This window comes from Panicum virgatum, chromosome 3N (genome assembly GCF_016808335.1).
Source record: "Panicum virgatum strain AP13 chromosome 3N, P.virgatum_v5, whole genome shotgun sequence".
Classification (NCBI taxonomy): domain Eukaryota; kingdom Viridiplantae; phylum Streptophyta; class Magnoliopsida; order Poales; family Poaceae; genus Panicum; species Panicum virgatum.
Genome location: NC_053147.1, coordinates 61,809,654 through 61,836,091, shown reverse-complemented (window position 1 = coordinate 61,836,091; position 26,438 = coordinate 61,809,654). Strand labels below are relative to the sequence as shown.

Here is a 26,438-nt window from a genome sequence, read left to right as displayed (position 1 = left end):
CGCCAGCCGACCACATCGCGTCGAACGTCGCTCGCCCACCGCCGCGACCGCCCCGTCCACTGCCATGACCACCCCGTCCGCTCGCCCGCCGCCTCACACCGCGCGGGGCTGCTGCCGCCGCCGCCTGCCCGATGCTGCGCGCGCGGATCTGCGCAGAGCGTGGCGGCCGCCGCCGCCGCCCACCCGTGGGTGCATGCGCGCGGATCCGCGCCTAGCGGTGGTGGAGAGGGAGGGAGATGGAGAAGGAGAGAGGAGAAATGTGGACTCCAAACCCTAAAAGCTATGTGTGTGTTGGCGCGCGCGCGCAACCGGGTTGTTTGGGCCGTCGAGTTAGCCCTGTTTGAGGCGCTTATTTTAAAGCGTCCACCTCAGTTAATCAATTTGTGGGGTGATTTCTTGTAACCACCTCAGTTAAAAAATATGACCGCCTCAGTTAATCGAAGGCATTAACTTAGGCGGTTGAATTTTATGCCCGCCTTTGAAGCTTTTTCAATGTGGCTCGGTTAATCCAGTTTTGTAGTAGCGAGTGTACCTTTCCATTAACCTTTTTTTTCTTGCGAAAAGGAGTGGAGTTTTGAGAAGGACTTGATGACCTTACAATTCTTGCCAGCGATTTAGCGGTCCAAAAAACTTCGAGTCCCATTTATTTTTTTTTCACTACTTTCTTTGCAGCGGCTAGTTTTTTTTCTTTTTTCTTCTTTTTTTTCCATTTTTCTCCTTTTTTTCATCCGTCTTCGTCTCACGCTCACAACCAAGCTTTTTCATATTGGGAGCTAGGAGAGGAATTCCCTGCCGCCTGCTGGTGGCTGGGTGACCAGCGGGGCTGGGGGTGGAGCACGGGTTGAACTAGAGTGGTGTGCGAGACTGCCAGCTGCAGGCCGCAGAGAAGCAACGATGGCGGAATGGAGAAAGGGCGGGGAATCGTCGAACTGAAGGCGCGTTCCGTGCGCTCCGTGCGCCGAGCCGGAGCCAGAGAACTTTTTTTCTAGAGCCGGAGCTGGAGCTCAAAGGTGCTTCGGCTCCTGCAAATGGTTTTGAGCTACTCCTTCAGCGTGGCCGTTTGGTGCGGCTCCGGCTTCTCTCTGGTAGAGTGGTGAGTAGAGCCGGAGCCGGAGCTCCCCAAACGCGCCCTGAGCAGCTGCGGTGGTTTCAGAGCGCTAGATCGATCCGCAGCGACTGGGAATCGCGATGAACCTTACCAAAACTCTGACTTAGCCTTTTTTTTTAAATCAACTCTGACTCAGCCTTTCCTCGTACTGTCATCCGTATGTTGTCGTAGTATATCACTTGCATGGTTGCCCCAACATTGGTGACAAATCATGTGCTGTGTGGCCCTTTCTTCCTTTTTTTTTCCTACCGTATGGACCATCACCCCCTTAATGTTTTCCAAAAAAATAAATGTACATAAAGATTTGCCATGCAGCTATAAAGGAGATCTGGCTCCTCCTGCAAATGCTCAGGAGCCGTTCCTTCAGCGTGGCCGTTTGGTGCGGCTCTAGCTTCTCCGGTGCTCAAGTGGTGTGTAGAGGCTCACCCAAACGCACCCTGGGCAGCTGTGGTGGTTTCGGCGGCGCCGGCGCTAGATTCGCGGTGACTGGGAATCGCGATTAAGCTTGCTTACCAAAGTTGGCCGTGATCACCAAACTTTACATAGCCCCCATCAATTTCAATTTGGATTAGAGGTGCAAATGGATGCCCCTTAGAGTATCCATCGTTCCTCTTTAGTTCAAAAAAATATACTAGTTTTTTAAAATAAGTTTCCACTTTAAAAAATTAGTACAATTTTTTGAACGTAAAAAGGAGCGGTGAATACTCTTAGAGGCACCTATTTGGACCCTTAATTTGGATCATGATCCAGTATTTTATAAAACACCTCTACTTTGGATTGGAATTAATAACCATGATCCTAATATTTGCATATACGCCCCTAAATCAGATCATCGTTAATAATCACACTCCAGTTTTTCTTACATTAAACCCTCTAATTATTTTCAAATAGTCCCTCTTGTGCCTGCGATCCTCCTTTAGTTCAAAGACATTACCACTAACTCAATTCGGGTGTTGAGAGAAGCAGAGTAATCAACTGTCTATTCAAGAAGCACGGTAGGTACTTGCTGCATCCGAGGCAGTGGAGGAGTCAGGAATTTGCGACTGGGTATGCCAAATATTAAAAAAATCGAAGCTAATACGCAATATAATGGACAATTAAGTTATCACGACCATAACAAATCCAAAATAATAACCAGTGGCAGCCTCCTTCGTGCTGGTGTTGGGGTGCTGGCGCTGAGGCGGCCAGGCGCCTGCGGTCTGCCTATGCCGGAGTTGCCATTGCCAAGATGGGGAGGTCGGGAGGAAGGAGCCAAACTGTCGAACACTGGTTTAGAGGACAGGCGGAGGGCCGAGGGCCGGAGGCGCACTGGAGCGGACGCGGAGCCGGAGAACGGGGGCTCGGGGCGAGCCACAAGCACAGAGACAGAGAGAGCAATTCTTTTGCATTTTGGGCTTTCTGGCTGGGCTTTGTTGAATGGGGACTATAAGTTATATATGATACTCTCTCCATCCCAAAATAAATACAGCTTTTGGCTTTCAAATTTTGTCCCACAAAGAGGGTTCCATTTGGTTTCCTAGCGCTAGGAACTTTGACCATTAATTACGAGTGTCAAACTAAGTCAGTTTAAAAAACCATTTTCATAACCCTGCGCTAGAAATCCTGAAGAATTTAATGAGGTCTTTGACCGCGTAATTAGAGGATAGTACTGTAGCATCATTATAGCTAATCATCGATTAATTATTGTCATTAGATTCGTCGCGAAAAGTTACACCCATCCCTGATAAGGTTTTGCAAATAAACTTCATTTAGTACTCCATATATGCAAGATTCTTTTCTCGGCTTGCGTGCGCTAGGGAATCCTAGAAGAAAACAAACAGGGCCTATAGTTTTAGCTTGTCATGAGATCCATCTAAGGCCCCGTTTGGGAGGGCTTCACCAGCGGCTTCACGAGCGGCTTCAGGTGAAGCCCTCCCAAACGTTTGTTTTGGGACCAGCTTCACGTGTGAAGCCGGTCTTGAAGCCGCTAGCGGCTTACACAGGCAAGGTGAAGCTATGAAATCGTGGCTTCACGCGGCTTACTCATCAATCTAACAAGTGAAGCTATTTTGCCAAATATTTTCTAAAACGGCTCCAACTCCACCAGAAAAGCCGCTCCATCTGAAGAGCCAGAGCCGGAGCTGTTTTTGGAAGAGCCGGAGCCCTGCCAAACACACCCTAATTAAAGCAACACCAAGTACCAAGAAAACATTGCATAGGAAAATGTATAGAGCCAATCAAATATTCAGTAGATATTATTTTTTTTAGTTTGAACATGTATACATTCATTGAGGATCCATAAAACCAAATAAATAACACAGTTTTCAATCACAATTGGTAGAAGTAATTAGGGGTAATAAAGTCATTTCTTCGAATGAGTAATGTGTCTGAAATTTTCTAAAACTACACTCTTCCTAGGATGAAAGGAGTAGATACATCTATGAATATGTATTAGTATTTTTCTCCAAATCTTTGGTATGCCTAGGCATACATACAGCGTATACCCCTGGCGCGGCCACTGATGCGAGGACATCAAGAGCAGGTTATATTTTCAGATTGTAACTTTCACGTGCATGCTCCAATGTTCTGCAGATTCCTCCACATCACGAGCCCGGCTAAGCTTAGCACTAGCGACAACATTATTTTCCCCCAACCCCACACCCACGTGCCATTCATTCACGTCCATACCCATACTGTTCTTCTACCTCGCCCGCGCATTCACTCAAGAACACGCATGAGACATCATGGCACTTGTCACAAACTCAAGAACATATATACATGATGCATGCGTGTGCTCAACGCATTTATTCACTCGGCACGGCCGGCCGGACATACTCGGCAACCAAGCCAACGGAACGGTGGTCACCTTACTCACTACCACACACCAACACTGACACGGTCTCACGACACTAAAACACGCTTCATTACCTCCTTAACCTACCATCATTGCGCACTAATCATCGGCGGCCACCTCCTCCGGCCAACGGCGGCTGGCTGGCTGCCCAGACGCAGTAGCTAGGCTCTAGTTGTCGGCGACGACGGTGCGGATGTACCCCGTGGCCTCGCCGTCGCCGGCGACGGCTGCGGCGGCGTTCACCATGGCGGGCTGGCAGAAGACGACCTTGAGCTCGCCGGGGCCGAAGCACCGCTGCTGCACGGGCTCCACGTCGGCGGGCGTGGTGCGCGTCAGCGGGCACCGCTCCTTGAAGTACCCCGCGGGGCCCCGGCACGCCACCACCTCGCCGCGGGCCCCGACCACGCGCTGCGCGCGGGGGCACCCGGCGTTCAGGTCCGCCGCGCACCCGAGGGCGGGGCACTGCCCGCTGCCCACCGCCTGCGGGCTCACCACGGCGGCGACGTTGAACCCGTCCACCAGGCTTACGCTGTACGCCGCCAGGTCCTGGCCCTCCGCGTGCACCGTCAGCTGCACCACCGTCGCCGGCGGCGAGCCGCCAGTCTCGCACGCGCTGCCGCCGCAGCCCGTGCGCGCCACCACGCGGCCCGCCCAGAAGCTTGGCGGGAAGTGGAAGGAGACGAGGCCGCGCCCGCCGCCGTCCAGGCGGCCCGTGTTGTCGGAGATGGAAGGGAAGCCGGTGTTCGGGGTTACCAGCGGCCACACTGGGTACGGGCAGAGGTTGTGGAGCGTCAGCGTGGTGGCCACCGCCGGTGTCGACGAGGCCGCCGCGAGGAGGAGGAAGGCGAGGGAGAGAAGCTTGGCCGTCGCTGGCGCCATGGCGTGTTCTTGGTTTCTTGGCTTTGCCTTGCAGTAAGGTGCAGGTGGAGACTGAAGAGCAATGGGCAAAGCTTGCTAATTTTATAGGCAAAAAAGTGTGGTGACTGTAAACGACAAGCAAGGAAAAGGGAGTCCACTAGTAACTACAAAACCATGGGCTCTTCATTTGATTTACCTTGGATTTATGTTGCTACTTGCGAAAAAGTGGCTAACTTTTTAGATATGTAGGCTAGAGTAATAACTTAAATTTTCATTAGATAGCTAAGCAGCAAGCATCATCCAGTGTGACCAAAGTAACGAGGATAATGGAGTTGGTGGAAGCTTTGACTTGCAATATGCAGAGTAAAGCGCGAGGTTCCACGGTTTTTCTTTTCACTACAAAAGATAGCGCACACGTATCAAATATAACTCACGAAACAGAAATTACTGGCCAACTTGTATGAAAGTAATAAGTTGCAAAATGAAGTGCGTAAAAACTCGAGGATCCTAGAAGATCTTCTATCTTTAGGTTGAGTTTTTATAAACCAAGCTAGTATATATAAACTTAACCTTCAAAAAAGGGTATATATAAACTTAACCTTAAAAAAAGTATATATAAACTTGATTTGCAATTTGCAGAGACATATTGAAACACGGGATTCTACTGTGTTAGGGGGTTTTTGGATCCAAGTGCTAAAACTTAGCACTAGTCCATTCAATCAGAAGTACTAATAGATTGAGCAAGATATTTAGACAAGATTTTAAAAACTTTAGTAAAAATATAAGTGCTAATACAAAATTTAGCGCTCAATTTTAATCCATCCAAATAGGCTCTTAATCACGTTAAAATTAAATATAGCCTAAATACTATTGACTGGAGAGTAGCAAATCGAAGTAACCGGAACATGGACAATGTATACGGGGGACCCTCATGATGTTTTGTCAAGAGAGTCTCTAATGACTTCACTAGTCGATCTATAAAGGTAAGCAATGACTTGCCCCTTCCCTCCTATTTCAGAGTTCTGCTTTGGGGCCTGAGATCTAAGGGGGACACCTGTATATTTCAATCCAGCTAAACATAAAACCGCATCAAAATTCATAACCAACGGTAGGAGAAGGTGGCTATTTGCCATGCCATGAGGGAGTAATAAGAGCATCCGAATGCAATAACTTGGATATTTTCCATAGCATTATTTAATATGCTGCCATAGAATATTTTGTTAATTTTGCGATGTAAATAAAGAGGAGAGAGAGATAGGAGAAAAGTCAACAAGAAACTGAATCTTATGTAATAAATGTTTTTTTTGCAAAAGAAATAAAGTGTAAGAAACTACATGAAACTTGTTGGGATGGATATCAGAAATACGAAGATCGAATTAAAGAGTGGAGAGGAAGAGGATTGGTAGGGAGAGGAGAAAGGTCATTGGAAAATTTTATTTTGAAACCACAGTTACAAATTATACATTAAAAACTATAGTTTCTTAGATGGTGTCTACATAATATTTCATATTATATATAGAGTCCACTACATAGTTTTCTAGTTTGAACAGCTCTAAATACTCTTGGTGCGGAATGTGCAAAGAAGCCAGCGATGATGGTTGAGATGGATTGCTAATACATAACTGTCAATATCAAGTCAAGAGCTGAGAGTAGATGCGTATGGAGATTCGCGTATGAGGTCATCGGAGAGTAGCTGACCGTGCACCGTGTTCGGCTGGTGGGCAGTTCTCCAGCGCTACAGTGTTTCTCTCTCACATCACTCCAGCCACCAGCCAGGTAACTGTGTTTTTCTCTCACACCACTCCAGCTTCAGCCTCCAGCTCTAGCCTGCCGAACGCAGTGCACATGTAGTGTCATTCTGTATGACTATGGAGATTGATGTAGAACATATATATAGTGTAGTGCTAGGCGTACGATGCAATGGCGTGTCCTATACACATACTCTCTTCGTTCTAAAATGTAAGGTATTTTGTTTCGTACTAAGTCAATATGTTCTAATTCATAATTTACTTATTTGATATGTTAGATGCTAATATTTTTTTCTATAAATTTGATCAAACTTAGACTACTTTAATTTAGAATAAAATATTTTTTTTTACATTTCAAGAAAGAGGGAATATTTCATTAGATGCGCGCGAAGGTGCTCATATTCTACTCTAATATATTACAAAAATACACCCAGTTTTAAATTATATATCTTTTCTTATTCATAACATTTGCTATTTGAAACGGATGGAGTATAAAGCTCCTTATTTCCGGGGGGGGGGTTAAGAAGAGGGAATTCAAAACCAACGCGCCAGGATTTGAACTGATCGGCCGTCTCATACCTCGTGCAGTTGTGCTGGCCTACCGCCGCCCGCCGAGGAATTCGCCGTGCATCATCATTCATCACCGTCACGTGCTCGTTACAGATAATTTTTTCCAATTCTCGAGGCATCGTGCTTGCAGCTTTATTTCAAATACTCGGAAAGGGAGTACTCCCTCCGTCCCAAAAAAATATAAATCTTGCTTTCCGAGAATTCAAATAATTCTAATTTTAATTGAATTGATACAAAATAGTACTAATATATATATATATATTACAACATAAGTATTTTTAGATTAATCATATAATATAGATCTATACTACATCGATTCGGAGACATAAATATTATTGTTTTTTTTATAAATTTAGTTAAAATTAAAAATATTTGATTTTTCAAAAAATGAGATTTATATTTTTTTTGCACGAAGGGAGTATATAGTATTCCGAAATGGAGGCAGCTAGCTACGCAGGTGCCGCGAGCCCGCCGTCGACTAGCCGCCGGTCTCCGCTGAAATCAGCGCGGCCGCACGCCCCCACGCCGCGTGCTCTATCTTGCTCTTGGACAGTCCCCGGCGCGTACGGCGACTGTGATGGATATGCCAGGGAATCAACCTACCTACTCTCTCTGTCCCTAATTATCAGTCGCTGGAAAACCGGATCAGGAAACAATGCACCCTATAGCAATGATTACCTTTGATGCTTTTTCACAGTTTCGCATAGTACAGTATAGTAGTGCTTTGTCCTTAAACAAATCAAATAGGACAGACCATTGAGGGGGAGAAGGGTGGCTTCCTGGTCGACAGCTCACGGTGCGGTACATGCCTACAGCTACAGGTTAGGGTGTGTTTAGTTGTTGAAAAAATTTGGGTTTTGGCTGTAGTAAATTTCATTGTTACTTGACAAATAATATCCAATTATAAACTAATTAGACTTAAAAGATTCATCTCGTGATAATCAGTTAGACTGTATAATTAGTTATTTTTTCAACTGTATTTAATATTTTATGTATGTGTCCGAAAATTCGATGTGACAGGTATTATGTGAATTTTTTTTGAAACTAAACGAGACCTTAATAGCCAACGACAATTATTTAGGAACATGCCACTATCGCTTCAACTACATAATTGGGGACGGAGGGAGTACACTAACCTACACGCGCGTACGGCGTGTCGGGGATATGCCCAAAGGTAAATTTCACTTTTCACTTTTCACTTTTCACTTTTCACCGTCAGTCCGTCACGACCTAGCAAGTGTCGGAAACTCGGAATGTTGAAAACGTGATGATTGAATGAGCTAGAGATCGATATACCACCTCGCGCCGCTGTTGCTCTCTCTCCTCTTCCTGCGATCCTGCGCCGTTGAACCTGGGACATCGAGCCTTGATGTACACGTGTGTTTGTACATGTGTGATTGGGACGCGCTCGGTCGCTTGCGTGAGTGCAATGTGATATCGCACCTCGCTGTAAAAATATAAATATCAATGCGTTTTTTTTCTTTTGCGAAAGGGGACTGTATTATACAGATAGAACAGTACATTTATGGAATTTTACAGAAAATACTTTAGAAATACTATAAAATACAACCAGTAACCCCAGCGTGGAGAGTGTCCTCGAGAGTTCCGGCCACCGGCATGACTCGCCAGAACTCCCCGAACCCGGCCACCGCAGTCCGCCGGGGCCAAGCCAATAGCCGCCATCTTCACCAACAACGAAGTCCACAAGGTGGAGACCGCAGAGGAGTACTTACTGCTAGGCGATGAAGCCGAGTAAACGGCCTCCCAAACACATCGGCCTTCTCCGCAGCAAGTGAAGACCGGCATCCAATCCGCCACCGCCAACCAAGAAGCCGACGACCGGAAGCAAAGGGTCCCGGAGCTAGCACCGCCAGCCCCAAGGAGGCCCCCACGGGAGTGTAGGAATATGGGGTAGCAAAAAAAATTTCTACCGCATAAACCAAGATTACTGCAGTTATAGATCACGGGATTACCACTAGACGCGCGGATGCGGAACTTCTGTCGCGCGTCGATGTAGTCGAACAGATGGAAGCCGGCAGTGCAGTTGCGAGAACCTCCTCACGTGCAGCTCGTCCTTGTGCAGCAGATGCAGCACCTCCAAGGTATCCACACGTACGGGAAGAAGCGTCGCGGTCCGGACTGCTAGGTCCACGAAGGCGACCTAGGGCTTGGGCGCGAAGGAGGGGCGGCACTGTAGCGCTCCGTGGTTACTGTTCACAGCGTCATTAGAAGGTCTCGGGTTTTTAGACGCCCCCTCCCTCTGTTTATATAGTCTCTTATGTGGGCTGCCTTGGGCCCCACCTTGGGCGCCCCCTTTTGGGCCGAAAGGGCCCATTAGTGCACCTAAGCCCAGTCTAATTCGGATCTCATCCTTAACAGGCTTTTTTTCCCTTAAGTGTGTGACCCTATGGGCTCATATGCGAATAGACATGGCCCGAGTACTTTTACTCGGCCCAATAGTAGACAAGTGGCCTATAACAAGACATGTCAACTCCTATACGCACACAAAGATCATATCAGACGAGCCGCCACAATATCATATACATGATGTTCCCTTTGCCTCACGATATTTGGTCTAGTTTAAAGCCGACCACTCTTTCTCGATCCTATGATTCGGAATACTTAGTTAACTCTTAACCCCAGCATGGCCATGCATTTTCTGATCCGAATCACTCGAGGGGCCCAGATATATCTCTCTCTTGTAGAGAGGGGCAAATCTCATCTTGACCGACTATGTCTCACAGCATGCTTCTTGACAGACCCAAAAGCCGCCTTTATGACTACCCTGTTACGGTGCAGCGTTTGATGGCTCCTAAGTCGATTCACATCTTGAGTACATACGACGATCTTAGGTCTTAGGACACAGCGTAAATATTGTGTAATGAGAAGTCATCATCTCGTGTTGGGTCAGTTCAGACTCATGTCCCACATGAGCCCACATTATTAGTTTGACATCTACATGTTCATGACTTGTGAAACATAGTCATCAACTAATACATGTGCTAGTCTAATATCCATGTGTGTCCTCACATGAACTCCGACTAGGAACAGCTTTAGAATAACCATACAAGTAAAGAGTCTCACAGACCATTCACATAATTGTCAATCAATACAAGTTGTCTTTCATGGATATTCAAGGAATATTTCATTAATCATGAATAAAAGGAAATATGATCATCTCTATGATTGTCTCTAGGGCATATTGTAGCAGGGGAAAAGTTACCCTTATCCCCGGACCAGCCCGGGCTTTAAAATATATTTTTTTTGAAAACACACAAGAGCACTTGGGAGTCATGTAAGATTTTGGACGCCCACGCTGACCGGACTCAACGCAGACGAGGCTATCGGAGTAGTCTCGGAACGCACCATACTGCAGCACTCACACCACAACACACGCACACCCCACCCCACACCCACCCCATGCTACAGTACCGTGGAAATACGGGTCGAGCGATGCTCGAACCCAGGAACGGCTGCCTCCACACCCGGAGCGCTAGCCTCGGTTCCCCGGGTTTAAAATATCAATGCGTTAGGTAAATGCGGTATGCCCAAACCAGCGGGTTTCTTTTCGTGAGAGAAAAAAAAAGGTGAAAAAGCTAGTGCAGTCGTGCAGATGTCAAAACGAGTCTTCAGCAGCTACCTCGCATTTCCTCCTCTCCATTCTGACAAACGCAACGCCACCCGCCCGCCTGCCAGCCCGTGAAGGTGGGCCTGTTGGCCTGTTGCAGACTGAGGCCCAGGCCCTTAACGCCATCAACCCGAGAAGGCCCAGACCAAATTACCATTACAGGTCCCTTGCTTGACTAGTCAAACAGGTTAGTAGTAATCTTTCAAAAAAAAAAACAGGTTAGTAGTAGTGCGGGCGAATCTGATGGACACGTGGAACCTCTTTTACCAACAGTTTTTAACTTGTAATAAGAGCATATTAGCCTTCACTAACTAATCGCACGACGCGCACGTGTGGTCGGTGGATTCGGCTGTTTTTGCCAACACACACTTGCTACCCACGACCTACGTACTCCTGCTTCCTGCTCAAGTGCCGCGTATGCTGTAACAGTGCTGATGTGAGCTTGGGCAGCACGTACAGCCACACGAGGGTACTATAGTTGGCCCGCTGGGCCGGCACGAGCACGGCCCGAGAAAGCACGGGCCGAACACGGCCCGGCCCATGGCCTTGCGGGCCAGTGCCGTGCCCGTGCCTGGGCCGCAATCCTGGCCCGCGGCACTAGCACGGGTCCGACCCAGCTAAGGCACCAGCACGGGGCGGCACAGACTCGGCCCTTTGGGCACGTAGGCAGCCTCCCCACCCAAAGGCCAAAGCCCGTTTAACACTCCGGCACCCCGCGTCGCTCCTCTCGTCTCTCTCCTCGCGACTCGCTCCTCATCCCCCAGCCGCCGCCCGCCGCCGATCGAGCCTCCTCTCTCCTGATCTCCACCCTCCATCCCTTCCTCCCGTCCGCGAGCTCGGACCTCGCCTCTAGCGTGCTCGGATTTCGCCTCCGGCCGCGAGCTCGGACCTCGCCTCCGTCCTTCGCCGACCGCTTCGTCGCTCTCGGCCTTCCGCCGTCCGCCTCCGTCCTTCGCCGACCGCTTCGTCGCTCTCGGCCTTCCGCCGTCGCCGGTCGTACACCACAGTCGCCGCCCCTCCGGCCTCTCGTGCTAGCATGCCCCAGGGCACGACACAGCACGCCAGCGCCATCGTAGGGCCGTGCTTGGGCCGGGATGCCGGCACGGCGGCACGGCACGGCGGCGCCGTGCCTCGCTGTGCCGGGCCTTGCCGTGTTCGGGCTGTGCCCGGGCGGCCCGTTTGGCCATCTATAGAGGGTGCTGTAGTAGGGACGGCTTGCTTGAGGTTAGCTATTTAACTAATAAATGGTCACTACTACATCTCGTTTTGGGGAATGTTTCTTCGCAGTAATTATGTACACGTAGCCGCTCGTCTGGTAACTTCTGACGCACGGGTCCGACCGCACTGGAATCCGTGGAATGAGTACCTGGGTATAATGTTATTAAATCGTCTAATCGAATCTAGGCTCCATGGCACTGATAAGATCTTGAACGGACGATTAGTCGCGTCGACTATCATAAGAAAGATACAAGTCGTCCCTGGGCAAGGGGAGACTCATCCGTTTGTGCATGTGAATGTCCATGTGTGTGTCTCAACTTTTTTTTTCAGAAAGACGCAGTCCGGCCGCTTCCAGCAAATGAAAAGCTTGCATCCACGGGACTGAAAGCACGCATCAGCATTTCCATAGCTAGAATTAATTATTACTGGCTCGACGCGACGAACACACAGCAGAGAAACGAGTGGCTCGCTCCCGACAAACACCCACAGGACACGACGACACATCTGAGGATCTGACACACTCACGCGTCGCTCGCTCGCTCCCTCACATCGACCTGAGCTGAGCTGAGCAATCTGCAGCGGCGACTCCTACTAATCCAGTCTAATTAAAGCAAACGACCGGCTAATCCGATCCGAACGAACGAACGAACGAACACGACGACGACAACGACACCGACGTACGGCAGCATGCAGCTAGCACCCGACGACCATGGCCGGACTTCTTCTTGGAGCTCGAGCCGCCGGCCGGCGCGCGCATGCTTCACACGCGCGGGCTGCAGTAGATGACCTTGATCTCCTGGACGTTGCGGCACTTCCCGCCGGGCACCTGCGCCGCGGAGCAGTCTCCCTGGACGGGGCACCCGACGGCGGGGCACTCACCCTGCAGCGGCGCGCCGTGCGGGGAGACGATGACGGGCACGGCCAGCCCCGGCTGGCGCTTGTTGGCAGTGAGGTAGAAGGACCCGCCGTCGACGCCGACGTGGAACTCGGCGGTGGGCGCGCCGGGCGCGTGCAGCCGCCCCGTCCACCAGCACACGGGGAACTCGGCGTGGCTGTGCGGCCGCAGCGTGTACGTCGGCGCGCCGTTGAAGAGGTGCGGGCTGTTGGCCAGCGGCTCCAGCGTGAGCGCCACGTCGTGCGCGCACAGGTTCTGCACCGTGATCTTCTTGTTCTTGGCGCAGGTGTCGTGCGTCGTCTGCGCCGACGCCGCCGACGCGACGAGCAGCACCGCCGCGAGCACGGCCGCCGCCGAGGAGGCCTTGTTGGTGGACGCCGACGCCATCGTCGTCGTCTACCTCTGGCTGGCTAAGGGGGTGAACTGACTGACTCCTTGACTAGTGGCTAGGAAGAGGGGATCGGATTGCTGATTGCTTGGGATGGGACGATGGGTTCAGGGTTTGGAGCCTGGGGGGTTTATAGCCTATAGGCGTGGGCAATGGGGATGAGATCATGGTAAAAAGTTAAAAAACTGGGTGAGGGCAGGGCACGGTGAAACTGGGTTTGGATGCATGCAGCATGCTCTAGACAGATCGAGGAGGGGTGAGTAGTGGCCTGTCAGAGGAGTAGGGCATGGCGTTGAGAGATGGGTTGGTGGCGTCGTGTCGTGTAGCCCGTGGGACGGCCATGGATCATCGGATGCTGCGTGCTGGCCTAGTGGCCTGCATGAACGCATGCATGCATGCGCCGGTGCCTGCGACCCGATCGACGACGTGGTAGCGCTGATCCAGCCTCTTCCGGATAGGACGGCTGCCACTGCGACTTTTTCACTCTCCACCTCTTTTTATCGGACACCTCGCAAAGTTTGGACAAGGTGGCGTGATATAATAATATATTCCTCGAACGTAAAGGGTTCCTTTTTCAAAGTTTGTAGCTTTGCACGATGATGCATCTATCTTAGGCTTTTGTTTAGTTTCTAAAAAATTTTGTACAATATTTGTTACATCGAATCTTCAGACATATGCATAGAGCATTAAATATAGTTAAAAAAATAATTAATTATACAGTCTAACTGATTAGCACGAGCTGAATCTTTTAAGCCTAATTAATCTATATTTGGACATTATTTGTCAAATAACAAGGATATGTGCTACAGTACCAAAATCCAAATTTTTTTCAGAGCAAAAATGCTTGTACGAGGAGAAGCAGGTTTTTTGAAGGGAAATGTTCAGAAGTCTGAACCATGCAGATCTGGGCATCAAATGGCACTCAAGATCACATTTTTACCGGCCGAAAGTAAGGATGAATCCAGATGGCTGAACATCCGAATTATTCGTATTCGTATCCACTTAAAATGTAAATATGAATATCTGTATTTGTATTTGATTTTAATATAGATGTCATATGGATGCATCCGAATCCGACTTTGAGAACTTTTCTCTATCCGATTCCATATTCGTATTCGAGTAATATCCGATCACATCCGTATCCGTCCGTATCTGTAAAGAAAAAGTGACTAGTGAGACAATCTTAAACTTATCTTTATACCTAATTACTTAATGATGTACACTATTTAAATTACTTAGAAAGCTAGATAACTAATAATATGTTTATTAAATTAGTAATGATATAAAAATTAACTTTAACTATTTAATATATTTATTTCATGATTAAAATTATTTTATACGAGTAAAATTATTTATTTATTTAATGATAAAATCTTTTTTATATATCTTAATTATTAAGTATTTAAATATTATTTATTTTACCTTTAAAATTATTATTATATATTTAATATAAAAGCTATACATAGATAATTATATTCTTTTTTATTAGCTATCTGCTAATCCTTTACTCCCTACTTGTATAATAATTTTGATCTACTATAAAATTGTTGACAAAATAAACTGATACTCGTGATAGATCTATGTTTCAAATCAAGAAGGTATCCGGATTCGAATCCGGATTCAAACTATCCATTTTGTATTTGTATCCAATAAGATCCGTATTTCCATTCGTATCTGGATTAAAATATGATAAAAAGTGACATTTAAATATAATTTCATCCGTATCCGATCCGAATACATTCTTGTCCGGAAGGCCGTCACGGACTCACGGTACACTGCACAATGCAGATTACTCGACGAGGACACTAGGCTCGTCCCGTCACTGTACGCTCTTGTCACCAGGCGTTAGCGTGAGAAACCCGGGTAGGTTCTACAGTACTACGAGGCACTACCCAGTGCCCACAGTATCCCGGGTAGGCGTCAGTGGGAACGTGCATGGAGACTTTCTCTGGCAGGCTACAGACACCGAAACAAATGGCACGCTGCCCGCAACGCAGCAGACTCCCGGCCCGCTGCAGCGAATCTACAGAAGTTTACTGTTTACCCCACGTCCAAAAAAAACAACTTCAAAAAATGAGGGTGTATTTAATTCACTTTGTATTTTACATTTTTGAAAAAGAATTTTCAATATTTGAAGTATTAAATGTAGACTAATCACAAAACTAATTATAGATCTCGTCTGTAAACTACGAGACAAATCTAATGAGCCTAAGGAATTAGAGATTGTTTACTGTAGCATTACTGTAGCAATTTAATATATAATCGCGTCCCAATTAGGCTCATTAGATTTGTCTCGCGATTTACAGTCCATTTGTATAATGCGATTTATTTTTTGACTACATTTAATATATCATGCAAGTGATTTACAAAAATTTTACATTTTGTATTTTGGAATCTAAACAAAGCCTGAACTACCCAATACGTGCAGTCGTGACTGTCCTACTCATCAAAAGCATCTCTCTCTCTCTCTGCGTGAAGCCGTGAACATCAGTGCAGAGTTGCAGTGTGTCTGCATTCGATCAGGATGATGCCTATGATTTTCCGATCGAGATCCGAGCAGCAGCGCGTACTGCTCGACGACGAGCGCGCGAGGTTGGAGGGACCCTGATGGGGGCCTCTAGTGTACTGCAGCGATAGAGAGGTTAAAAAAGAATCTTGTTTTGGTAAAAGGATCAGAGGATGGTGTTCTGGTTTAACCTAAGTTATTGCCCATTAGGAGTTAGTTTAGGCCATGCTAGACTTCGTGCTTGGGGAATGTCTGTTCGCCAAAGATTAACATCTACGCACATGGGCCGGTCCGCCGGTGGCTACTAGCTGGGTGGGTGGGTGAATTCGTATCCTCTACAGTTACGGTAAAAAAAGTTCAGCAGGAGCAGTGAGGACTGAGGAGGGACAACCGGACAAACAACCGCGCATTGCATAGCATAGCATTCGCGTTTTGTTTGGCTCCAACCTTGCGCATTTTTTTTATACATTTATACTCTCATTTTCTTCTCAAGTGAGAAATGTGTTGTTCAATTCATTTTTTTCTTATCTATGTTTCGGTATAAACACATACATACATATCGGGCAAAACCTACGATATTAATAAGCAGACTACTTTTTGAAGAAGAAAAAAAAACACATACATATATATCGGGCACGTGTGTTATCATCGTGGCATGGGTGTGTCATCTTTCTTAAAAGCCGCATCCACATCATGGCACCGATGAGTCATCATACCAAGCTCCACATTTTGTTAGCGCGAGAATAAACTTTTCCTTTCTTTCCGGCTAGCCGGCTGTACTTCACTTTTCTTTATCAATGAAATAGGCACCGTCTCGTGCCCATTCGTTCAAAAAAAAATCATACCAAGCTCCCTTTGAAGTTCCTTATTAGTTTCCTTATAGAAAATGTGGATGGATGGGTCTTGTGTTAGCGAAACAATCCCCTTGTCATAACTGCAGAGGAACCATTTTCGAAAATTCTAGGTTCATCTGTGATGATAGTACGTGGAAAACCTAGATGCGAAATGAGCACCTTCTCTAGGAACTAAAGAATGATAAGATGCCTAAATAATCACTTTGTGGAAAAAGAAGTGATCAAGTGATGGCAACCAGAAGGTGGGCTTGGAAGCAGCCGTCTAGCACCATGGCACCTAAGGTGTGCCAGCTCATGTACGTATACAAAACAAGATGTACGTACCCTCAACGGGTGGGAGGAACCAATAATGCAATGCAATGCGTATTCGATGCATGAGTATGACCACCGTGGTTGGTGGCACGCTGCCGCCATGTCGGCACTGGGATACCAATGCAGTTGCATCTCTAGCACCGTACACATCCGTGGTCTCCATGTTCAGACCATCGTGTGGTTGTTGTTTACCGTGGCAGTAAATGTAATACGGTAAAACCCAATCCAACCTTTTGGTTAGAACCTTTTTACCGTGCCGGGTCCCAGTGGGCCTCAACGGGCCAAGTTGGGCTGGTTTCCTCAGGTCCTTCGGTTCGGGCCGTGGTTCTTTAATACCTTCGTAGCCTGGCCCAGGATATGGAATCTTAAGAAAAAAAAAGTCTACTTTTCCTCCCTCCACTATTGCAAAAATCTGATTATCGTCCATCAACTATATATAAAACCAGGTATCTAGCATCCCTCAACTATCAAAACAGTTTATTTTACCTCCCTCGGTAGTTTTACAAATGATTTTTTACATTTTCTTTCATAGATTATTTCCTTCTCTTTTTTTTCACTCAATTGAGGTAGCAAATATGGATTAAAAATTATAAAAAATGGTATAGTTGTAGAGGAGAGTATAGAAATATATTGCCACCTTTTGAATTTGAAGTTCAAACAAAATTGAAATTTCAAATTTTAAAGTAGGAAAGAATTCAAATTTCATTGAATTTTTAAAGCATCAAGATGAGTTTCTCACATTCTTTTCCTTTTTGCAACAGTTGAAAAGGGTGACACGGAGGCGAACCGTATCCCGTCGCCGTACTCGGAGTTGTATACACGAAGAATGATTGTGTGCAATTGGTCATATAAATAGGTAGTTGTCCTAAGAAAATTGAATATGTAGCCACGTATTGTTCCTGAAATAAATAGGTACATCTCGTTCATGTTGGTTTAAAATGTTTTCAATGCCTAGGAGTTCAAGAAATGAATTAATAAACGGGCGGATTCAGGGGGTGCATGGGCTGGAGCCCTCTAGAGCTGGTGCATCAATGGAGGAGGAAGAAGCACTAGAGAGAGAAAAAAAAAGAGGAAAGTGAAGGAGAAAAATGGAGGGATCATTACCGTGTTTGGATGGAGGTTCTAAAATTTTTCATGAAAACTTTTCGACCCTTTGACCACTAATTAGAGGTATTAAATGATGTATAATTACACAACAAACTCCACAACTATGATACTATAGTAGTTACTGTAGCTAATAAAGCATTTAACCATACGACTAGGGGATGATTAGGCGCGATTATTGTAGCATCACTGTAGCCAACTATGATGGAACTGTGCTCATTAGATTCATCTCGAAAAGTTACACACATCCATGAAAAGGTTTCGCAAATAAACTTCGTTTAGTACTCCATACATGCATTCGTCTTTTTGTGTTAAATTTTACAAAACACGGTCCCTAAGAGGAAGAAAGAGTCTGCCCTCAGCCCTCTCCAACGTTTGGCTGCATCTGCCACTATACCGTAGCAGTGACACAGCCATGCAGGAGAGTATACCGGGGATTGGACTAGGTACTGCTTTGACCCATGACCTATTGTCAGTGTCTGATGATCGAGCCCATCTTTTTTTTCTTTTAAGTCACTTATTGCCATGACCTTTTGCTCCGGTTGCGGCAGCGATGATGATCACAGGCCTAAGCGCTCGCGTGTACCCGCCATCGTCAGGTGAATGAGTTTAACCTGACAAAACGACGATTGGACTGTCGTTGTGTTGTGACAGTCTATGCATATGTGCAAGTGCTGCTTAATTTGGCCAAGTAGCAGCAATTAGGAGAAACACTTGATAGTCAATTCGATCGCTAATGCAGTGCAAGTTTGTGGATCCCAACTTGAGTGTCCCAGTTAATCAGAATGGGTCAATAACATTATTTGCGAAGGATTCCAATAGATATTTCCTTGTCAGAGTTTCAGTTTCTTCAGAGACTGTAAAGTTGATCTAGTCAATGTTGTTACGTATTCTTTAGGAATTAGCATGATTGTTGATCGTGCATGAGTTTTAGTGGTCACTAAGGCCACGATCCGGGTCACTTTATTTATTTGGCTATCTAATTAAAACAAAGCAAAGAGCATAGCAAGCTTTCGACTGCACAAAAACCTCAAGTTCTTCAGTTCACCACAGTTCATATGAGTTTTCTGATTTGTATGTGTTTTCAAATTCAAAATTGAAATGAAATAAGCTTTCTTTTAATTCTGCAAAACCTTAACTAAGGCGGGCACATAACAAATGACAGCCTTGGTTAAACCACATTAAAGGAGACGGGCAATTTAGGGCGACTGCCTTCTCTAATATTCAATAACGGAGACGGTTATGTTAAAATGACCGTCTCGGTTAAATGATTAACCGGGATATTTGAAGGACGACCATGGTAAAACCTCAATTAACTATAATCTATTGTCTAAGGCGATTGGTTTGACCGCCTCGATTAAGCTTTTTTGCCCACCTCCATTAAATTTTCTATATTAGAGGCAGCCCTCAAACGGTACCTGTGGCGGCTTTAAGGACGGCAGCCGGGCGGGTTCAGAGCTGGTATCCGCGAATTTCGGGTCCGCGGGTTTCGGGTTCGGATTTTGTTTTGCACCCACGGATTTGCGGGTTTGAATACCCGGAAAAGTTCGGGTTTGGGGCGAATCCTAAATACTACCCGCGGAGCTCCATCGAACCTCCGAAACAATTGGCCCAATAGAAACTCACCTAACGTCGGTGTCCCGACCCGGGGGCCCAGATCCCAACAAGTAAATGCTGCGTGTTTCCCCGTCCCAGATGATGATGTAAGAGGCAACACAGTAACGCACGGTTTATCCTGGTTCCGGCCGCGGGGCCGTACATCCAGCAAAGGGGGTGTGCGAGTGCACTGTATTATCTTGCACCCGTAGTGCTTGTAGTAGGGGATACAAGCGAGGTGAGAGAGGGAGGAAAGCTCCCAGGTCTCTGCTAGAAGAGGGTTTGAAGGTGGCGAATAGGGATGCCGGAGCGTAAGTGATGATAGATCACATCCGGAAGCGTCTGAGCGTCCTCCGAGAGAGAAGTCAGAGAGCCCGAGCTAAAGGAAGCCCGCCTCCTCCTTTTATAGTTACAAGGAGGGGCGGTGCACATGAGTGGGGGCGTGGAAGTCGTCATTTTCCCCCGAATCGCGGGGTACAGTGGTCGGACACTGTAGGGAGTACACTGTGGGAAGGCGGCGTGCGTCGCAGTCGTCCTGGATATCATCCTTGGTCCTGCGAAGATCGCGCCGGTCGTCCTGCAAGCCCCTGCAGGCGGCGTGGTCGTCGCTGATGTATGGTCTTCTATATACGGCGCGGTGGCGTTCGGTGGGCCCTGCGGACTAGGGTCCTGCATGCACCAGTAGTAGCGGTAGCGGGACGCGCGGCGGCCCCGGACCCCCTGGTCGGAGTGCGGGCGTGCACACTAGGAGGTCCGGGGGACCCCTTTCTGAAGGACACGTGACGTCGCCGGACTCCTTCCCTAGTGGGAGGCGGGTCCGGACGGTCGGTGTCGGCAGAATAGTAACGGGAGCAGTGCCAAGCCTGTCTTGTCCTGCGTCGCAAGTCCCACAGTGCTGCTACAGCATCCGGGATGGCGGAACGGTGACCGGAGTCAGCGGATGGGACCCCGGTCACATCCACTGTGGGAATGGCGGCCCGACGCTGCCTGTCCTTAGTGCCGTGGCAGAGCAGCTGGCCTTTAATGCCTTCGTACGGCGAGTGGTTGGGCGGCAGGGCCGTTCGTCCTTTGTGCCGAGGGGTGGCCTCGAGCGAAGCGGAGATGAGTTACTCCCCCGAGGGTAGGTTCGTTACCCTCGAGTGAGGCGGAGATGTGTTGCGCGGTCGAGGGTCCCAAGGGGAGCCCTCGAGCGAGGCGGAGATGAGTCACCCGCTCGAGGGTAGATCCGCTACCCTCGAGCGAGACGGAGTTTGTCCAGCGGGCCCGAGAGGGACCCTCGAGCGAGGCAGAGATCGTTCCGCGGGTTCGAGGGGGATGCGAATGGGCCGCACGCTGGACTTCTTTGAGCCCTTTCCTTTCTTCCGGATGGGAAGCAGGCCGTGGGCCTTCGTGGGCCCAGTTGCCTTAACAGGTGTTTGCGTTTTAAAGCGATCTTAGTACCCCGATTAGGGTGTCCCTAATCGTGGTCCCCGACAGTAGCCCCCGAGGCTTTGGTCGAGTCAATGGATTCGGCCAAAGGATGATTCGGCGATTTCCCCTTTGACGTGATCAGTCAATGCCACGCACCCGCCGGACGCGCCTGAGCACCAGCCCGGCGGATGTGACAACACGCTGGTCGGGGTAGTACGCCCGCGGGGGGAGTACTTTGAGGTGTGCGCCTCTTTGTTTGTTTGTTTGAAGGACTAGACGTGTCCGCGCGCTGAGGGGGGCCAGGGCGACGGTGGCGCCCGCTGCTTGGCAGCTGGAGCTTTCATCGAGCTGTCCCGCACGTAGGGCCTTGGCCCCGGCATTCCTGGTTGCTTTGCGGCACGCCGTTCGAGGGCAGCCGGCCAGAGCTGATGCTGCACCACTTAGCGTCCAGGGGCTCAGCTTCGCTTTATTTCGTTCGGTCGTGTCTCGGCGCGGTGACCGAGGACATCCTTTGCTCGTGGAGCGCTGCGTCATCACAGGCGATACAAGCCTCCGCTCTTCGACAAGCTTGAAGCTTTGTGCCCGGCGCAGCTATAAATAGGGGTCGTGGGGTTCCCTTTCTTCCCCAACCTCCCAGCTCTTTCTTCCAGCATCGCCTAAATCTTGTAATGTTTACTTTGCCTTTTTGTGACCGGCCCCCGGATGGGGCGGCCTGGCTTTTTTAGGCTTTTGGTGCTAGAAGAATGCTTGCGAGCAGTGGGGGAAGACCGGAGTGGGCGTGCGCTCCATCCCTCAGCTTGAGTGGGATCAGCAAAAGAGCATTGGGCCCATGGGGTCCTGCTCCTGCGATGTCCCCTAGCCTGAAGGGGGATGGAAACGCCTGACCGTGGCGCTGGCGCCAGGTCTGGCGGCTTTTTTTCGCATCGTCCCCCCCGGCGACAAGGGTGCTCTCGGGGAGACGGTGCGGAGGGCGCTATCCGCCAGCTCGACCCCCCGCATGGTCTTCGGTGGAGGAGACGCTAGAAGAAGGCTTGCGAGGAGAGCATCCCGCTGGACCCGTGAGGTCTGGGGGCTGCTTCTCGCATCCCTAGCAGCCTGGCCGTTGCGTCAGCCAGGGGCTTGGTGCCTTTCTTCGTCACTCGTTCCTCCCCAAGACAGGGAAAATTGCCACGTAGGTGGCAATGTGTTTGTATCTTTCGATGGCTTCGCGCCGGTAACCCTTTGTAATCTTTATTTGCATTTGAGCAATAAAGTCCCCTTTTTCCTCTACGAGGAGGATTACCGAGGGTATAGGGGCGTACAGAGAGCTACGACCCTCGAATATGTGTGAAGTCTCCTCCGCGGGGGCGCGTCAGCGCACCCGCGGGTGTAGCCCTCGAGGCCTTGGAGGAAAGTTTGCGCTCGTCCAAGGGCTATAAACGTTGTCCCACTGGGTAGCTTTACTGGGGTGGCCGTCCAGCATCTTTTTCAGCCGGCATCGGCACTCTTTCAGCCGGCCTCGGCACTCTCAGTGCTGGTACAGCGACCCGGCGTTCAGCTTAGCCATTCGGGGAGCATACGTTAATAGCGGGGGGTTTGGTTATACACGTGGAGCTTCATAATTGACGGTCGTCGACTTATTCGAGGGTGCGGTTTGAACCGTGGTGTGCGAGGAGCCCCCGAGCCTAGGTCCGTGTGAAGGCATTCAGGGGAACCCTCGACTTTGATTACGACCCTCGTCGCCCTTCCGCAGGGAGGAGGGGTGAAGCGCACCATGCTACCCATGCCCGGGCCGCGAGCTATGGCTGCTTCAGTGAGCTATTAGCGGGTTGTTCAAGCGGACGTCCGTGCCCCATTCGATAAGGGTCGGCTTGTGGTCCATAGACACGTCACATAAAGCGCTTGCGAAGATTCGCTAGGCGGGGCTCGGACCCATTCGATAGGGTCTGAGGGCTCGATGCTCTCCATCGATGGATCCCCCTTCTAGGCACCCTTGATTGGCCTTGAACACTGCGTAGGATGTCTCGAACTCCGCGTTCGAGGATAGCTTGTGTGGCACATCCCTGCAGTCCCTGACTCTGGCAATCTGGGGCGCCCGTCGAATCCCCTGAAGGGCCAGGCTTCGAACCCCTGATCAGTAAGGCCTTGGAATGCGATTCCTTGGGGGTGAAGGGACTCCCAAAGGAATATTCCGTCGTGATTCGAAAACGACAAAGAGTCGCGAGTCACGCACGCGGGTCTTCCGCCGGTAGTGGGCGACGTGGCCCGATTCATGCGGTGTGGTGCGGGCGCGCCTTTTCAGGCGGCAGCCTCGGGCAGACGAAGCGGCGTGGGCGGCGGCTGAAGGATGGGATAGCGCAACAGTCGCACTACGCCCGCCGGTTACCGTGCCGCAGTTATTGCTACGTGCGCGCGTGGGAGACTCCACGGTCGTGGGGCCCAGCCGCCAGCGATAGCGAAATCTACCGCATTCAATGCGGTAGATTTGGGCCGTGGCTGCGGCTGCGCCCGTTATGGTGAATAAAAATGAAATGAAAGGGGGTGTTTGGGCTCACCTGGCCATTTGCCTTCATCCTGCTTCGCCTTCTCCACCTCCCCTGCATCCTGAGCCCGCAGCCAAGAGCGGAAGGAGGAAGAGGAAGGAGATAGAAAGAGAAAAAGGGAGAAAGAGCACCTTAGCCATCCCAGAGCCTTCGCTCCCACATTCCCCCTCGAATCAAAGAAATGTCGGACATCCAGGAGCCTTTACCATGGGGGAAGTCCTCCGCCACCGTGGCGGTTCTGGAGCAGCTGGTCGCGGACCGGCTGCTGCCGCGGAACTCTGACTCGGGGGCGCCGGCGTGGATTTCCCTGCACCCGGACGAAACCGAGCCGAAGCCCCCGCAAGGCTACGTCGTGAGCTTCGTGCGCCTCCACGAGCGAGGCTTCGGCGTCCCCGTCAGTAGGTTCATGAGGGCTTTGTGTGAGTACTACGGAGTGGAGCTGCACAACTTCTGCCCCAACTCCATCTCACAGGCGGCGGTCTTCGTCGCCATCTGCGAGGGGTACCTCGGCATCGAAGCCCACTGGGACCTCTAGATCCATCTGTTCCGCGGCGAACTCTTCGTCGAGAACGCGCGGGGCCAACCGAGGCGGTTCGTGCGCGCCGGTGGCCTAACGCTCCACGTCCGCCCGACCCGGAGGAATTTTTACATCTCGAGCAAGATGACGACGAACAACGCCGGGTGGAGTCGAAGGTGGTTCTACCTTCGGAACTACAGGGGCGCGCTCCCGGCGTTCACTAATAAAGTTCTCCGGGAGCGACCGCCGAAGTGGGACTGGGGGGTGTCACCCCCGGCGCAACAAACCAAGCTCGAGGGCCTCACCGATGCGCTGGCGCGTCTAGCGAAGAAGGGGTTGACGGCGGCGGCCGTCATCGCGAACTTCCATCGGCAGAGGGTGATTCCTCTCGTGGAAAGGGCCCTGCCGATCTTCCAGCTCACTCCCGGGAGCCAGGTTGAAGGCTCGAGGACGTCGAACAAGCTGCTTTCCCACTCCACCGCCGCCCGGAGGGCGAAGTACGCAGTGGCGGAGTTCCCTCAAAATCCCGAGGATCTCTAGAGGATCAAGATGCGCCCCGAGCCGGGGTACATTTCTCTGATAAGTTTTGATTTTGAATCCGCTGTGTGTTGTGTAGCCCCCTTTTCCTGACCCCATCTCGGGCGTGCTTTGCAGGGGTTGAGGAGCGGCATCTCGAAGCCCCCGGTCCCGGAACAACTCCAGATCAACCGCCTCCAAGCGGAGAAGATGAAAAGGCGGAAGGACGCGGCGGAGGCAAAGGTCGAGAGGAAGAGGAAAAGGAAGGCGAGGCATGACAAGGCGTGCAAGCTTGCTCGTGCGGAGGGGAAGCCGTGTCCCGCCACGCCCGAGTCCTCGGAGGAGGATGAGGAGGAGGCCTCGGATGCCGAGGACCACGCTCTGAGGAGCGATGGGGCGGCAGCGGGTGCGAGCCCCCCACCGTTCTACCAGTGGGACGATGACGAGGGGGCGCCCACGGCGCCAGAAGAGACGAGGGCCGTGGCGGAGTCATCGGCGAATCCCTGCCTCGAGGGTGCGGAGCGGGAGTCATCCCCGCCGGCAGCCGGTGAGGAGACGCCCGCGCCCCAGATGCTGATCCGTGGCGACGAGGCTGCGGCGGGCGAGGAGTCATCCGTGCTGGCAGCCTCGAGCCACCAGGCCGACACGAGGGGGGCGCCCTCGAGGCAGTCTTTGAGGGGCGGCTCGGCGGCTCGGGCCTGAAGAAGTGCCACGAGGAAGCGGAGCATGAGTGCTCGATCTGGGTAAGTAAACTTCGGTTTTGTTTTTCTTACGTGTTTGGTTGATTTCTCGATCTTGTTGTCCTCAACTTGTGTTCCTCGATTTTTTAGCCCCGGGGCCATCGCCAAGGATGCGGTGCAGCTTGCCCCGGCTAAGGCCCTTAAGACCGGGGCACGCAGCACGCCGCATACGGCGCCGCAACCCCTTCCTGCCGTGGACCCCGAGGCGGCGGCCGCGAAGCTACGGGAGGCCATGGCTCGAGGGGCCCAGGCGGCGCAGCAAGCTCGGGCACAGGACGAGGAGGGCGATGCCGGCCGGAGCGGTGCTGAAGCAGCCGCTCAGGCTGACGACGTCGAGGAGACCGGCCGGGGCGGCGTGGGCGGCGTGTAGGGTCGAGATGGCGGACTAGAGGGGGGGTGAATAGTCCTTTCTAAAACTAATTGCGCCGGCTAACCGAAACTTATGTGGAAATAAAACTATTCACTTAGCCAAGACTACACCCCTCTAACTATAACTCTAAGGCACCTCCAACAAGATTCTACACAAAGCAAATGGAGTGCCAAGCTAGTAAGAGCTCTCCTAACAATTCTAATGCCAAGTCACACAAACCTAAGCACTAGTACTTCACAAACCGGGGGAGCTCCTACACAATTCTAATGAGCAAAAGCACAAAGCCAACCTAAGCTCACTAGATGCTCAAGGACAAGGATACACAATCCAAATCCACGGGCTCAACTTGCTTAGCTACACAATCTAAGCAAGAGCAACTAATTAAGCTACACAAGCTAACTAGTTACACTAGGATCTCTACTTCTAGCTATACAAGCAAGAAGATATAGATGAATGTAAATACAAGGCTTGTGATTTGGAGAATGCAAACCACCGAGAAGAGTAGACAAAAATGACACGGTGATTTTTATCCCGAGGTTCACTTGGTTGCCACCAAGCTAATCCCCGTTGAGACAAGCTCCAAGGTTGCCGCCGATCCTCTTGCTAGTGGTGACTCTCAAGTCACACTCTCCCACGTGGAGTGCTCATACCGAGCTCTAGCACATGATCCGGTCGGACCACTTGTTGCTCTTCACGTCTCGCTCAACTAGAGTTGCTCTTTGCGGCTCCCGCGGGGTGAGCACAA

At 50.1% G+C, this 26,438-nt stretch overlaps 2 protein-coding genes across 2 annotated transcripts; both read right to left on the bottom strand.

The window, feature by feature from the left end:
- Positions 1-3,822: 3,822 nt before the first annotated feature.
- Positions 3,823-4,895, bottom strand: LOC120666516 (osmotin-like protein). Its single transcript, XM_039946376.1, has one exon. The coding sequence runs from the start codon at positions 4,818-4,820 to the stop codon at positions 4,110-4,112; it is 711 nt and encodes a 236-aa protein (XP_039802310.1). The 5' UTR covers positions 4,821-4,895; the 3' UTR covers positions 3,823-4,109.
- Positions 4,896-12,341: 7,446 nt separating this feature from the next.
- LOC120666515 lies at positions 12,342-13,368 on the bottom strand. Its single transcript, XM_039946375.1, has one exon. The coding sequence runs from the start codon at positions 13,243-13,245 to the stop codon at positions 12,724-12,726; it is 522 nt and encodes a 173-aa protein (XP_039802309.1). The 5' UTR covers positions 13,246-13,368; the 3' UTR covers positions 12,342-12,723.
- Between the last annotated feature and the right edge of the window lie 13,070 nt (positions 13,369-26,438).

Bases quoted from the DNA above. Each gene is read 5' to 3' on its own strand.
- LOC120666516 (XM_039946376.1), bottom strand. From the start codon at position 4,820: ATGGCGCCAGCGACGGCCAAGCTTCTCTCCCTCGCCTTCCTCCTCCTC.
- LOC120666515 (XM_039946375.1), bottom strand. From the start codon at position 13,245: ATGGCGTCGGCGTCCACCAACAAGGCCTCCTCGGCGGCGGCCGTGCTC.